The 14470-nt window shown below is 54.5% G+C and overlaps 1 protein-coding gene across 3 annotated transcripts; it reads left to right on the top strand.

The window, feature by feature from the left end:
• Positions 1-739: 739 nt before the first annotated feature.
• On the top strand, positions 740-12694 carry LOC122193425 (fizzy-related protein homolog). Of its 3 annotated transcripts, none has more exons than XM_042894205.1 (14): positions 740-831; positions 5172-5313; positions 6240-6365; positions 6582-6645; positions 7056-7183; positions 7619-7701; positions 8103-8286; positions 8454-8519; positions 8972-9074; positions 9641-9825; positions 10671-10904; positions 10999-11103; positions 11743-11835; positions 12471-12694. In XM_042894205.1, the coding sequence occupies exons 2-14, from the start codon at positions 5245-5247 to the stop codon at positions 12510-12512; spliced, it is 1482 nt and encodes a 493-aa protein (XP_042750139.1). In that variant the 5' UTR covers positions 740-831; positions 5172-5244; the 3' UTR covers positions 12513-12694. The 3 variants fall into 3 exon arrangements, with proteins under 3 accessions (XP_042750139.1, XP_042750138.1, XP_042750140.1); XM_042894204.1 differs by having other exon boundaries at positions 5169-5313; XM_042894206.1 differs by lacking the exon at positions 740-831 and adding an exon at positions 1101-1225.
• The last annotated feature ends 1776 nt before the right edge of the window (positions 12695-14470 follow it).

Genomic DNA, 14470 nt, shown 5'->3' with positions numbered 1-14470 from the left:
ACGCTTCGCCTGTGCCCCCTCACCTCCCACTGTCTCTCCACGCCCCATTTTCCATCACCTCCGTGTCCCCACACCTCTACACCCCCAGCCCTTCGTGCTCACCCTTACAGCCCCATTCCCCAACCCCCGTCCTTTGTGTCCCTGTGATCTCCACCCCTCCCCACCTCCCCGTCCCCATTTCCGCCCCTCACCGTCATCAGCCGTTTCTGCCGCTGGCTGTAATAATGCCGGATCCACGCCCGCCGCTGCGGCCCATCCCAACGCCCGGCCATGGCCCTCCTCCGCCCTCCCGCCCGCCTCGCCAAAGCGCACAGCAGCACCAGCAGCCGCTCCCGCATTTTCAAATCGAGAGCCTGCGCCGCCCTGGAAGTGATTCGGCCGCAAGGTCACGGCGGGGCGGCTCCGCCTCGGCCCGGCCTGGAGGAGAGCGGGTACGGCGCAGGTCGGGCTGCGGGCCGGCAGAGGGGGGGGCACGACGGGGCTTCCCTCACTCGCTCCGTGTCATTTGGTTTTATTTTAAGGGAATGATCGAGGCTGTCTTTAGCTTCCGTTTATTAGTGCTCGTTGTAAACGCAGCCCGGCGGAGGAACAATGAGTAACGGGGCGGGCGCGCTCCCGGCCGAGGCCCCGCAGATCGGAGCAGGCCGCGCCGTTGTCATAACAACGCCCGCTGGTACTTCCTGTATTTATTCGAATAGGCGGACGGGCCTCCCGTCGTGCCCCGCGCGGAGGGGCGGGACTTCCGGCCGGCAGCGGCCGCCATATTGCGGGAGCGCTGGGGCCGGCACTGGTGACGGGCGGAGGCGGAGCGGGACCGGACCCGGTGGGCAGGTAGGCGGGTGGGCCTGCCGGCCGGGCCTGGGGCTGCCTTCACGGTTCTGGGGGGCTGGGTCCGAGCGGGTGGGACCCCAAGGCTGACCGGCCGGCCGTTTCCCTGGAGATGTGCGCCCTGGCGGGGCGGGCTGTGGAGGGGCTGGGCCTGGCGGGGTGGAGCCGGGCCGGGCGGGGCTGCCCCGCGTCGTGCCCCGCGCTCTGAGGGCCCTTGGGCCTTGTAACAAGCTGTGCCCTTCCTCTGTGGCCCAAACGTGGGGCCGAGCTTCAGTGGGAGAGCTGAGAAATCATCTTGTGGCTCCTCTGCTGCCACAGAGCTGTGTGGGGCTGCAGACCGTTGGCGGTTTGAGCCTCTGCTTGCAGAATTCTGCTCTCTCCTCACCGTGCTCATCAGGTAACGGGCAGCACATCTGTCCCCTGGTCAGCATCTGTCTGAGCTGCCCAAGGTGCGTCCCTCGTGTAGCTGCCCTCTGCTGCCTTGTTGGGAAGGCTTGGCCAGTCCTGGAAAGCAGCTCTGCTGCTGTGAGGCAGCTTCCTCAATCGTATCACGGTGGTGAATGGCAGCTGAGCTTGTGGTGTGCGCTCTGGTGAGAGAGCGAGGAAGCAGGGACAGAAACTGTGGTCAGGAGCTGCGTGTGTACGTGCAGCAAAAGCTGGGGCTGTGCTGCTGGTGCTCTGACAGCTTTTAGTGGTCTGAAGGAACTGAGCAATGCTTTGTGCCCTCTGTTATTATTTTTTAATGGCTTGATGCTTTCCAAAAGGGAAATAGTTTATACGTTGGGTGAATTACAGGGTTGAGGTCTTAAAAGCATCTCCTGTGTGTGGGAAGAGGGGGAGGCAGCTGTCAGAGCAGAGTCATCCATCAGAGATGCCATGGGCTTTATTGCTCAGATGGATTTCCTGTGATTTATAGCTCTCCTGAAGGCATAGTGCTCATTTTCTTGTGAAGTGCTCACTCTTATTGAGTTAGGGTGTTTAATGATGGTGCCTGGTGTTCTGTGCCCAAGGTTTTCTGTTCCCCTGCTGGCAACAACACTTCATAATAAAGACTGATCTTTTTTATTACCATTATTTCATGCAGAAGCAGAATATTCTGGGGCTGTCGACTGAAGTCACTGCATTTTCTGAATCCTTTGGCTTCATTTTAGTGAATTAACCAGGGGGCAGTGCTGCATTTCCAGTAGCTTAGAAGCACTTTGAATTGCGTGTCTTCAGTGGGGCTCGTGGACAGAGTTGCTGGTAAATTTTTAATCTTGGCTTTTAGAGCAGTGACTCACAATAAGGCTTTCGGTAAAGCAGAGCTTTTATCTGGAGCTGGGTGCTCTTAACAGCTGCTTATAACTTTGTTGTGAGGCATAAGGGGAGATAAGCAGGTGAATGCGCTTCGCGAGGTTTTGTTTTCATTTAGAAATGAAACTGAATGACCGGAGTTAAGAGCTGTGGGGGAAAACAAGCTGCAGGCTGCCTGTGGGTTATAAGTGCTGCACATGGGAGGTTACCGGGCCTTGAGGAGGCACAGTGCTTTCCCTCCGTTCCCAGGGTGTGACAGCAGGGCAGAGCACGCAAACTGCTTTAAAAAAGCCCTGAAGGGTTCTGTGAAGTGCTGTGAATGGACGCGGGGAGCTTGCTGTCTTGCTTCCTCCAGTTCTGTTGTCTCGGACGCTTGGCGTGGATGAACTCCATCCTCAGTGCAGCACCTGATCCCCAAATCCTAAGCGGCGCTGCCAGCAGCTCGGCTGGGAGGTGAATGCAGGGCTGTGGTGGCACAGAGGAGCCGTGTGAGTTTTGGTCGGTCGGGCGATGGCCTCCAGGCCGTTGGCATTTTGGGAGAGGGGGCATCTGAAGGCAGAGCCCTGCAGCGTTGATGCGTCCTTGTGCGACCACCAGAGCCAGCTCCTGTACAGCGTGCAGCACCACACAGGGGATGTTTCTTTCCCCTCTGCCTGTGCACAGGGCAGGAGCTGCTTCCTTGCATGTGCAGCAGCAGAGGGAGGCGACAGAACCTGGTGGGTGCTGGGCCAAACCTGATCCATACTGCAGCCCTCGGCGCTTCATGGAGCCAGGAAAGGAAGAGCTGCGCAAACGCTCTCAACACACCTTTGTTAATTATTGCATCTCTAAAACCAGAGAGCGTGGTGATGGTGGTGGTGTTGTTTTTCCTGTGGCCTCTGTTGTTTGTTTTGCCTTCGTCAGAGGTGAACCTGTTAGGAGCCTTCCTGCTAATGAGGTGCAGAACTTGACCCACAGGCGAGGGCTGACACAGCACTGACCCCGCAGCTCATTGCATCCCGTCGCCCTCTGTGTTTCCCAGCCCGTGGCTTCCTGTGCTGCTGCAGACCTTGTACTGTTTTTGGTTTCCCTGGGAGCAGGCGTGGCTCTCTACTTTATGAAGCGTTGTGGTGAAAAGGTGAAAGGAAGACAGAACTGCTGCCTGCAGGCGATAAAAAGGGGTTTAATGGTGATGCTGGTTGTTGTTTTTTCTTTTTGAGAGGTTCCCTGCTGTGTGTGTGATTGTCGTGGCTGCTTGCATCAACCCCGCTGCTGTCATCTGCAGTGAGATGTGTGTAGAATGAAAAACGTGATCTGGGAAGGGCGAGGAGCGAACCTGCAGCTTTCCTCAGTGAATAAAAGCTGGGAAGGAAACCTGGGAGCCCCTCGGCTGGGGATCTGGCTCTGCGTGCAACAGTGAGGAGGGTTTGCTCTTCTCTCAGGCTGAGCTCTGCAATTCAGCTTTGGTGAGCTGCACGATTGAGGAGGTGAGCAGCTGGAAGTGCTTATCTTGGGAGCACAGTGCGGCAGATGCTGGCTTCCCTCCTTTCCTTCCAGGCGTGGAAAGAAGGAGGGTTTGGGAGAACATCTGTCCTACCAGTGGTGGTGATACCTGAGCATTGCTCACGTGAAGGAGGCAGTGAGAACAACACTTCTCAAAGGAAGTCATGCATCAAAGGGAATTTGGTGGGGTGAAAGTCCTTGGGGTTGTAAAAGCACGCCGAGGAGCCTGCTGGTGTGCTGTTTGTTGCTCTCAAAGGCTCCTTCAGAGGTGCCGCTGTCCCTTGGTTTCCTGCAGGTGTTTCCTGGCACCTGCAGCTCCATGCTGTTCTGTGAGGCTCTTTGCTCCTCACGTTTCATCCAGGGCTCTGCCCCGAGTGCTTCAGGTGAGCACTGCTGTGCTGTGCTGGTCAGAGCCCCTCTGCCACGTCTTTAGGGCCAAAAGCAGACACAGAGCCTTCAGGTGGGTGCAGGGAGCTGATGTGGGGCTCTGTGAGGTCTCAGAGCACTGATGGGTGTGCAGTGTGTTGCACAGCATCAAATGTTTGTCACCTCAGGACTGAACTGCAGGCTGGGCTCTGCTCTGCCAGGAGGGGGTGGTGTAAAAAGGCACAGATAGCACACAGCTTGGTGTGGATCTGCAGCACCTCCAGCTTTGGCTCTGCAATGAACCCCAAGGCTGAATGCAGGCAGGTGGCAAAAATATTATAGCTACACCTTGCAGCGCTTTGCTTTTCAAATCCAGCTTGAATTGAGCCAGCTAGAAGTGGGCATTTCTGGAACGTGGGCACCCTGGAGCTGGTGGCAGCGAGCACACGGCAGGCTGGGGCTGTCTGCAGGATGCACGGACTTGCACAGGCTCTGGGGAGGCAGGAATAGCGTGGCTTCCTCCTAGGACAGACCTCGTCTTCTTGGTGTGCTGTTGAATTTCCCTGCCACCCTTGAGGGTGAGGTTTGGGGTTAGAATCCATATTTGTACAGCCTGGAGCTGCTGTGTGTGAAGCTCTCTGAGCCCACGCCTTGGGTTTCCAGAGCTCAGAGCAGCACATTGCTGTGTGGTGGGATCGTGTCTGTATCTGCATCACAGAGCTGAGCCATTTGGAGAAGAAACTTCCCGTGTGTGGCACCTCCTGACGGATCGTGCACCTCATGTGGGTTCTGCACACTGCTGTTCTCTTGTTCACGGTGTAAAAAATGCATTTGGTTGGAAAGCCTTGGTTTGAGAGGTCTTGCTGGCTTGAAAGATGGATGTGGAAGATATGTAGTGAGAAACGAGCTGAAAACGAGGAGGGACGTGGGATGTGATGAGGGATTTTAATACTGTGTATTTCTGACTCCATCGTTGGAAAATGCCAAAGGCTTGCGAGGGGTTTTTGGCTGTGATGCCATCCCTGGTGGCTGGCTTTGTTTGGTGGAAGCTGATCACTGCTCAGCCTGGTGGCTGCCTCTGAAAAGAACGTATGGGAGAAACGTGGGAAGTGGCAAAGCAGAGGCTGGGGGCTCAGTCCTCAGCTTCTGAGTGAGGTGTCGTAATATTTGGGGGGCGTTTTCTTCCCTGTGTGTTGCAGCAGACTAATTACTGATTGGACTTCATGAGCAGAGAGCCCTGAGACTGCTGCACTCCCCAGCCCTGTTCCTTCCAGCATGGACCAGGATTATGAGAGACGGCTCCTGCGCCAAATCAACATACAGAATGAGAACACCATGCCCTGTGTGAGTACCAGTGTCTGCACCCACTGGCCTCTGCCTGGGTGTGAAGCTCTGCTCTGTGTTTCCTTCCTGTGGAGCTTTGGGAGACGTGGGGACCCATCTGTTGTTGGGCTGTCAGCAGGTGTGAGTTCCTGATTAGGAGGAGCCCAGTAACGGTGCTTTGACACAGACGAGCTCAGTTTGGGTTGCAGAAATGGATTAAGGTGTGCTGATGTAGCGTGATGATGCCTTTCACAAATGGTCTCAGTTGCATGCAGAGTGCAAATATTGGGGGCTAACAGACAGAACAGCCTTAGGACTGGAGGCCAAAGTAGCCCAAGAGGGCACTAGAGAGCAGGGGAAGGCAGCATCAGCGCTTCTCAGTCCCTGAGCAAATCCTTCTGGAGACATTTCCAGGCATGAAGGGAGCAGCGCCAACTTAACAAGGGCAAATGATGCCCGACCTTCCTGGGAGCCTTCTGCAACAGCACAGTTTCACTTGCTGGAGGAGAGGGGGGAGTAAAAGTCACTTATGCTGAGTTCAGCAAGGCTGCTGGTAGTCTCCCTCACCTCTGCCGTAGCAGAAATGAAGGGTGGGCGGTCTGGGGTGGAGGTGGTGCAGCCTCCCCAGGTCTGTGGGGAAGGTGCTGAGGTACCTGGGACGGAGCTGCAGGCAGAGGGAGCTTGACAGGCTGGAGGAGTGAGTTGGGGGACCTCTCCAACATCAGTTATTGTACCAAAGCTGTGCCCACAGGTGAGGTACCTGCAGCTCACACAGCAGGCTCCTTGCCCTGCTGCGGCCTCTCCAGCAGCTCCGTTCTGGGGATAAGCAGGTGCCTCACCCTTCTAGTTAGGCATATTTAGCTTGGATGTGACCTCTGTGATGTCTTTCAGACCCTTTGCTGAGATCAGTGCTTGTGTTCCTTCATCTCTCTCGTTCTTTAATTCAGGTAGCAGAGATGAGAAGGACCCTGACGCCTTCCAATTCTCCAATGTCATCTCCCAGTAAACACGGAGACAGGTTCATTCCTTCGAGAGCAGGGGCCAACTGGAGCATCAACTTCCACAGAATAAATGTAAGCTCTGTTCCCCTCTCAAAACCTTTGAATAAGGAAGGTGGGCCTCGTTTTGTCCAGAGCTGCTGTGTGGATCATTTGCAGCACGGCCTCATACCTTCTTTTGAAGAGTTGCTCTGAATGTGCATCTTCTACCCCACAGTGGCAGCCTGCTGTCTGCTGGCTATTCTACACCCAGAGGTTTCTGTAGGGTGATTGCATGCTTTCCCCTTTCAGGAAAATGAAAAATCACCAAGTCAGAACAGAAAAGCAAAGGATGCTACATCAGACAATGGTAAAGGTGAGACCTTCTCTCTATCGCCGGCAGCCACAGCTGCAGCTTTTATATCCATTTGGTGCCAAGCTCAGGAGCCAGGTGAATGCTGGCACTCAGGTGCTCGTGCCTGAAGCCATGCTGGTGTCCTAAAACATGCATCTTGAAATGGGAGTGAATGGCAGGTCAGCTCAGCAGGCCACTGATGGGCATCTGGGAAGCAAGGGCACGTTTGTGTTCTGTGATTTATTGTCACAAAGCACTTTTCTGAGGGAGAGGAAGGAGTTCACTACTAGCTGTAATTCCTGGGAATTAATAACTGGGAATCCCAGGCTTATTAAGGAGCCCTGTGAGAGTACAGGCTGTGGGCCTGTTGGTCTCTGCTGAGCTTCTGTGGCTCCAAAACGCCCTGCCTCACCTCCTGTTTGGGTTCACAGATGGCCTTGCTTATTCTGCCCTGCTGAAGAACGAGCTCCTGGGAGCAGGGATTGAGAAAGTGCAGGACCCACAGACAGAGGACAGGAGGTTGCAGCCTTCCACTCCGGAGAAGAAATCTCTCTTCACTGTAAGTTGGTTGCATTCAGATGAAGGGAGGCTGTAAGTCTGTGAGGGGAGCAAGGCACACAGCTCTGTGAAGCTGCTGATGAAAGCAAGTTAGTACTGTGACTTATGTCAGATGCTGAGAACAAAATTTGTTTGCTTGTAAAGGCAGTACGAGCACCTGCAGTGAGCTGTGTGCTTCCTATTGCTGTACTGCCAAGGAAACTGAGTGGGACTGAAGGTTTTTTACCCGCTCCCAAACTGTAAGTGACCAAATCAAGGCCTCAGACTTCAGTGGAGGTTAACTTTGTGTGTGTGTACATCTGGAACACGGAGAACAGGGGGGAACTGAGGAGACTGAAAAACTGACAGTGGGTGTTGGAGGTTGCCAGGCACTTGTGCCTGTTCTGTGAGGGATCCTCTGACTCCTGGTGTGCTGAGCTGTGCTTTCTTCATGCAGTATTCCCTCAGCACCAAACGTTCCAGTCCAGACGATGGCAATGAGGTCTCACCGTATTCCTTGTCTCCTGTCAGCAACAAAAGGTATTACTGACTGTACACAAAGGAGGGAAGGGTTGGGTTTTCTAGGGTTGTTTTTTTTTTTTCTTTAAGGCAATTGAAATTGCCGCTTGGATTGGATTTGGAAGTCTGAGAAAGGCAATAAATATGGACAGGCAAGTTCTCTAGGGATCTGTGCAGGTGTCCAGCCTGCTTACATCTGCAGGATGTGTTGTCGGAGCAACCACAGCCAGCTCACCTTTTGCTACCGAGCTCCTTTGCAGAGGCAGAACCCAATTCCCTCTATTCTTATCTGCTGGAAGGAGTTTTACTGCCTCTTTCTGTTTCTGTAGAAATGTAGACTTGCTTTGGAGAGCAGCTGTGTCCATCTGTGCAGCCTGCTGTGGCGTGCAGCATCCTGTAGTTGTTTTTCTGTCTGTAAATAGTCAGAAGCTGCTCAGGTCGCCTCGAAAACCAACTCGGAAGATCTCCAAGATTCCTTTCAAAGTGTTGGATGCCCCAGAACTGCAGGATGATTTCTACCTGAACCTGGTGGACTGGTCCTCTCTGAACGTGCTCAGCGTTGGCCTCGGGACGTGTGTTTACCTATGGAGTGCTTGCACCAGCCAGGTAAAGGCAGAGTAGGAAACCCATTGCTGCAGGTGTCATCCAGGCACAGAGCTGTGGAAATGCACTGTGAGCAGCCCGGTGTCTGCAGTGCTCTGTCCCAAGCCACTCCCTCATCAGAGCAGCACCTGCTGGTGTGTCTTCAAACTAATGGTGCCTTATTTTGCCAGGTGACCCGGCTGTGTGATCTCTCTGTGGAAGGAGACTCTGTGACATCTGTGGGCTGGTCAGAACGGGTCAGTATGACACAACCTGTAACATCAACTGAAAGTTAAATGCTATCGCTGGAGCTGGGTGGCCCTTCCTCACCAGTTTTAGCTGCTTTGGTTTATTTTTCTGTATTGCCCTGAATTCCCTGTGTGCTGTAAGTTAAATCTGTCTCTGCTAAATGAGGGGGTAAAGAGAGAAACCTCTTGGATTTTGTGGCTTTTGAGGTATTCAATAAGAGAGATGGGAGGGAGAAAGAGCCAGGTCACTTTTCTAGCTCTCCACAATGAAGTGCTACAACAAATATGTTCCATCCTGGCTACGTGGCTCTCTCCAGCAGGGAGAAGATGGAAGATAGAAGAGCTCTGGATGCTTTCCGTCTCATGGGATTTATCCTGAGGCTTTTCCTGAGCATATAGCTTTTTGTGTTACATCTGTCTATGCTTATAGCTTTACTGATGGTGGTTTTCTGTTTGTCCAGGGGACTCTGGTAGCTGTTGGCACTCACAAGGGCTTTGTACAGATCTGGGATGCGGCTGCAGGAAAAAAGCTCTCCATGCTGGAGGGACACACGGCCAGAGTTGGTAAGGAGGTGGGAGGTGGAAGATCCTGCATGTTTAGCTCCTGGATTTATTTTTTTTACTCTTCTCCTACCAGGGATCTGCTAGAAATAGCAGAGCTTCAAACAGCCCCACAACTGATATTTATGTCCTGCTGTGTCCTGAGCTGCCTTGAAAATGTTGCCACCTAGTAATTGTGGTGTTCTGATCTTGAGTGTGGTGGTGTTTGAGTGCTTCTTGCAGCAGGTGTTTCCTCCATGTCTGAGGCATTTCAGTTTGGTTACAACACTGCTTTTCGTTGCCACCTGCTTCCGCTTTCAGCCCTGCAGGCAGCAGCTTCACACTGAGATTTCCAGTTCTGTGCATTTCAGGGACTGTTTTGTTGTTGTTGTTGTTTTTGTTGTTGTTTTTATCAGAGGCATTGAATCTGAATGCTGAACGATTTGGGGCTGTGAGATCCCTGCTGAGTTCAGCCTTTGTGCTTTACTGCCTTGTGAGATGGGGTTGGTCTCTCGTAGCTCTGGTAGCTGTGCTCTGCCTGCAGGGCCCCCAAAACGCCCTCTCACACCTCTTGCCTCCCTCTCTCGCAGGTGCCCTGGCATGGAACGCAGACCAGCTGTCTTCTGGGAGCAGAGACCGAATGATCCTCCAGAGGGACATCAGGACCCCCCCCCTGCAGTCGGAGCGGCGGCTCCAGGGCCACAGGCAGGAGGTGTGCGGGCTCAAATGGTCCACAGACCACCAGCTCCTGGCATCTGGGGGGAATGACAACAAGGTACGGCGCTCAGTGCTGCTCACGTGAGGCTCAGCATCTCTCCATCCTCACCGAGAGCTGTCAGCCCCCCCCTTTCTTTCAGCTGCAGTGTGGAGGGGCTCTTATTTCAATTGCTGGGCTGTGTCCAGCTGTAAATCACGCTAAGCTTCTCCTCAGTCCTCTCTCTCTAATAATATTAAAGAGGCAAATTTAATTTTGCTCCTGTGTTTGGCTAATTAAATCCATAGCTTGACTCGGTTTTGAGTTCAGTGAGGCTAAGCTGTGCTTCCTGACTTGGTTTAGGTAGCGTACAGTGAATAATGTTCATGCATGCAGAAGGAAACAGAGCTTAGGAGCTGTGTAAGTTCTGATACCTACAGCACAGAGCTGTGTCTCACTGAGTGCCATATGGAGGAAGCATCTGTTCCAAAGCAGCAGCATTCGGAGCCCTTTGGAGCGGGTTGCTAGGTAGTGACTGTAGCCAGTGCGACAGCATGGTTGTACCGAGCTCCTTGTCAGGGTGTCTGCAGACGAATTTGAGCTGTGTTTTTAGCTGTGTGTTGGAACAGTGCGGCCCCACAGACAAAAGGTTTTGAGGTGTTGTTCAGAGATGCCGGATCTTTGGCTTCATGAGCTTAACCTGAGTGCTTCTGTGGGCCGGTGGCTCCTCAGCTGGGCTCAGTGCCCGAGTGAGACGGGGGTCAGGGCTGAGAGAGCCGGGCTGGCTGTGCTTGGGCGGAGCTGTGGGAAGCCATCACATTTCCCAGCCGCCCTCATCAATCCCAGAGCAGCTCTCGTGCTCTGTGGGTGTTGCGGACGCGCGACTGTGGTGCGGCTGTGCTCACATCTCCTCTCCTCTCCTCCAGCTCCTCGTGTGGAACCATTCCAGCCTGAGCCCCGTGCAGCAATACACAGAGCACCTGGCTGCAGTGAAAGCCATCGCCTGGTCTCCACACCAGCATGGCCTCCTCGCCTCCGGCGGCGGCACCGCTGACCGCTGCATCCGCTTCTGGAACACGCTGACAGGGCAGCCCCTGCAGTGCATCGACACCGGCTCCCAGGTGTGCAACCTGGCCTGGTCGAAGCACGCCAATGAGTTGGTGAGTCCTGTGTGCCGCCCTCGCTGCTGAGCTGCCTCGGGGTAGGAAGCGCCACGTCCCTTTCCCTCTCTTCCCTTTCCCTCTCTCCTTCCAGGTGAGCACCCACGGCTACTCGCAGAACCAGATTCTGGTCTGGAAATACCCCTCCCTCACTCAAGTGGCCAAGCTGACGGGGCACTCGTACAGAGTCCTGTACCTGGTAAGCAGTGGCTGTGTTTCCAGAGCAGCTGCTGGACGTGTGCTGAGATGAGCGCTGCCAGCTGCCTCTGCTCGTGGTGGAGATGTGTGAGCGCAGCCCTGCAGGCGATGAGAAAAGCTCTGCCTGCTTTCCTTGCCTGCAAGGGATGCTTTGATTTACTGCTATGGAAATGTGAGGCTTTATTAATGAACAGCAAAGCTTGCCAGAGCTCTTCAGAGGGAAGCACAGGATCTCTCCTCATTCCCATAAGGCACGGTCACTGTTTGTTGGTAACTGCAAGCAGGGAATGACACGATGCCTTCAGCCTTCCTAATTCCATATCAAAGCACCTGGTGTAGGTAGGAGATCCGGGTGGATTAACTGCCTGCTTACCTTACATTGGGCTTTTGGCAGAGTGCTGGCAGGTGATAAATACTGCTGATAGTGTTTTGCGAGGTGGATTCCAACCCAGCTGACTAATGAGTGGCATTTACCAGCTCTGTCAGCTTCCTGCCTCAACACACGTTTGTAATGTGGGGAGGAATGGCCGCAGTTATAGCTGGCACGGGGAAGGCGAGTCGAATCTCATGCATTCCAGTCAAGGTTTGTTTTCAACCTCAAGGATGCGATCGGGGCTCAGGGCTGCTCTCTTGGCTGCAGGCGATGTCCCCAGACGGGGAGGCCATCGTGACAGGAGCTGGAGACGAAACCTTGCGCTTCTGGAACGTCTTCAGTAAAACTCGCTCCACGAAGGTAAGGGTGTGTGCAGCCGCAGCAGGAATTCCGGCTGTTTGCTCTCTTCTTCAGCCTCACCTCTGGGTCCTTTAACCTCACCCTGCGGATTGAGGGATGGTTGCAATTAAGAGTTAAACTAGGCTGCAATATAAAAGGCTTTGCAGTCATGAGACACAATAAAAGGCTGGCTGTGCACACGCAGGGCAGCGTGACAAGGCATCATTCTGCCAGCTGCCCTGGAACTGTGCTCACCTTGAGCCCACCGCCATCCATCACTGCTGCTGGGATGCGGTCAGCTGACGGTGTCCTCATATTTTATTATCCTTCAGCTCCTTGCTTAATTGCTGCAAGTGGTGACTGGGGGTAGCAGCAGTGTGCTGTGCCCACGTGTGGCGCAGAGAGCAGCGCTGAGGCCCCGAGGAGGGCTGTTGGTGTGGGGCTGTGGTGCAGCATTGCAGCACTGCACACCGATGTGGGAATGGCACGCTTGCCTGCCACGCTCCTTGTTATCAGTTGGGGGGTGGGGGAAGGAAAAAAACCACATGGGAATATTGGTGTTGGACTTTGAATGTGGTGCCCTGAGATGCCTTGGCAGCGTGGTGGTGGCGGTTGAAGCTCTGCAGTGCTCAGTGCTGCTTTACCTTTTGTTGTAGGAGTCCGTATCCGTTCTGAACCTCTTCACCAGGATACGGTAAAACCCCCCCACGCTGCGGCCCAGGAGAGCCCAGCCTCACGCAGCAGGATGGAACCACTGCTTTGGTGTGCATGGGACCCCAGAGAGCAGCCGGGAGGGGAGGGAGCCCCGCTGGGCCTGGAGGACGGAGCCACAGGCACTGATTAAACAGTGCTTGTGAACGGCGCTGGGACAGCGTTTGGCTGGGGCTGGGGGGTGGGGGGTGGGAGGGAACTGCCCAAGGTTCATGGATTTGTCCTTTGTCGAAGGGGTGCGGGTGGAAGAGGTCAAAGCGGCGCCCTCCAACCCTTGTTTTTTCTTTTGTACTGGAGAAAACGTGTTTACATGGAGCACTGAGAGCGGACCAAGGCCATCCCAACTGCTGTGTTGTAAGCTCTTAGGAGAGACGAGAGTATCCTTGCCCCTGTGGGGCAATGCCCCGGCTGAGCCTTGGCCTCTCTGCTATCTAAAGGCACTCGTTAGAGCCTGGGATCCCCGTTGCACCAGAGAACCACTTGTTTCCTCCGAATGAAGCAGGTACCACAGTGCTGCTCCGTGAGGCTGCTGGGTTCTGGCCCGTTTACCAGCCGCTCCAAATGTAACATCTTTGAAGAGGCTTCACCTGGGAGGGCATGCGCTCAGAGCAGCTTCAAATGGCTGTGGTGTGCTTTAGGCCAGTCCTTTATTTAACAGAGAGGGGAAAGAAAACCAAACAAACACAAAACAACGAAACACTGGCTTTCAAAGCGAAGCGATGTGCAGGCGGAGCTCCCCGGCTGCGTGCTGGGTTGGTTCCTGAGGATGGCCTCCCGAGGACAAAAGCAGTTGCGATGAGCTTGAGAAACAAAACCACTCCTGTGGGGTCTGGTTGATTTCAGAGGGAGCCCGGCCTCTTGTGGCTGGAAGGAAGGGGGGAAAGGCCGCGCCGGGGTGAGAGGGAGGCTCTCTGTGCGAAGCCAGGCAGGATTTGGTGCCCTTTTGTGTTTTTTTTCCTTTCTGTTTTTTAATCTCCTCGTCGATGCCGGGGGACCTGTTGATTTTCTTTGGTGTTGAAGCTGTGTGGAAGAGAGTCTGTGTCTGCGCCCGGGGTGCTGAGTGCTGCGGGCTGTGCTGCAAAGCGCTCACCTGTTGCTTTTAATTTAAGGAGAAGCTGTTCTGCTTGCAGCAGCCTGTTCTGTCTCCCCGTGTCTGTGTGCCAACGCTGTGCCCTCCCTCCCGCAGCGCCTCTGTTGGCTGTTCCTCTGCTCGGGATTTCCCTGGCTGTGTACACAGACCTCGACCTGTTCTGTAGGCTGTAGGGGCAGCGCTTCTGTGGCTGCACGGCTGTGAGCCGCCGCCTCCAGCAGCCCCTCCTGTATCACTGCGGTGTTGTTCTACAAACCCATGTTGGCACAACCGCCCGGTTCTGGCAGCAGGAGCACAGCACTCGGTTCGGGCTCGCTCTGAAGGCCTCCCGATGCATCTTCCTTGATTATTTTTTTTGGCACTGTTAAACGTGGTGGTGGAGCACTGAGTGGATTTGATGGGCACAGATCCCACCCTTGGCTGCTTGGGTGTGGGGTGGGGGCTCAGCTGTTGTGTGGGAGCTGAGGGGGGCAGGGGGCGAGTGGGGCTGCGTGCGGGGCTGCGTGCCTTCCTGCTGCCCCTACGGAGCAGGGAAAAGAGGAAAGCCTTCATCTGTATTGTCTGTGAGCAGGGGGCAGCCCGGAGTCTGTGTGACAGTCTGTGACCGTGTGGCGTTGTTAGATATACAGCATCGTGTGGTGGGGAGGGGGGAAAGAAGAAGAAGAAAAAAAAAGAGGAACAGAAACAAGTATTGAGTTGTAACTTTTCCATGTAAAGCGTTCTAACTGGCATTAAACTAGTTGTGAATTGACACTGCTCGGCTCTTCTCACCTCGGCGTCCGGGGGGCACCCCGAGCTCCGTGTGGCCGGTGCCGTTTGGTGCCGTTTGGTGCCGTTTGGTGCCGTTTGGTGCCG

The sequence above is a fragment of the Lagopus leucura genome, unplaced genomic scaffold, assembly GCF_019238085.1.
Source record: "Lagopus leucura isolate 7727_CA_CO unplaced genomic scaffold, USGS_WTPT01 63722-0_obj-0_obj, whole genome shotgun sequence".
Lineage (NCBI taxonomy): Eukaryota > Metazoa > Chordata > Aves > Galliformes > Phasianidae > Lagopus > Lagopus leucura.
This window is presented reverse-complemented; position numbering and strand designations above follow the sequence as displayed.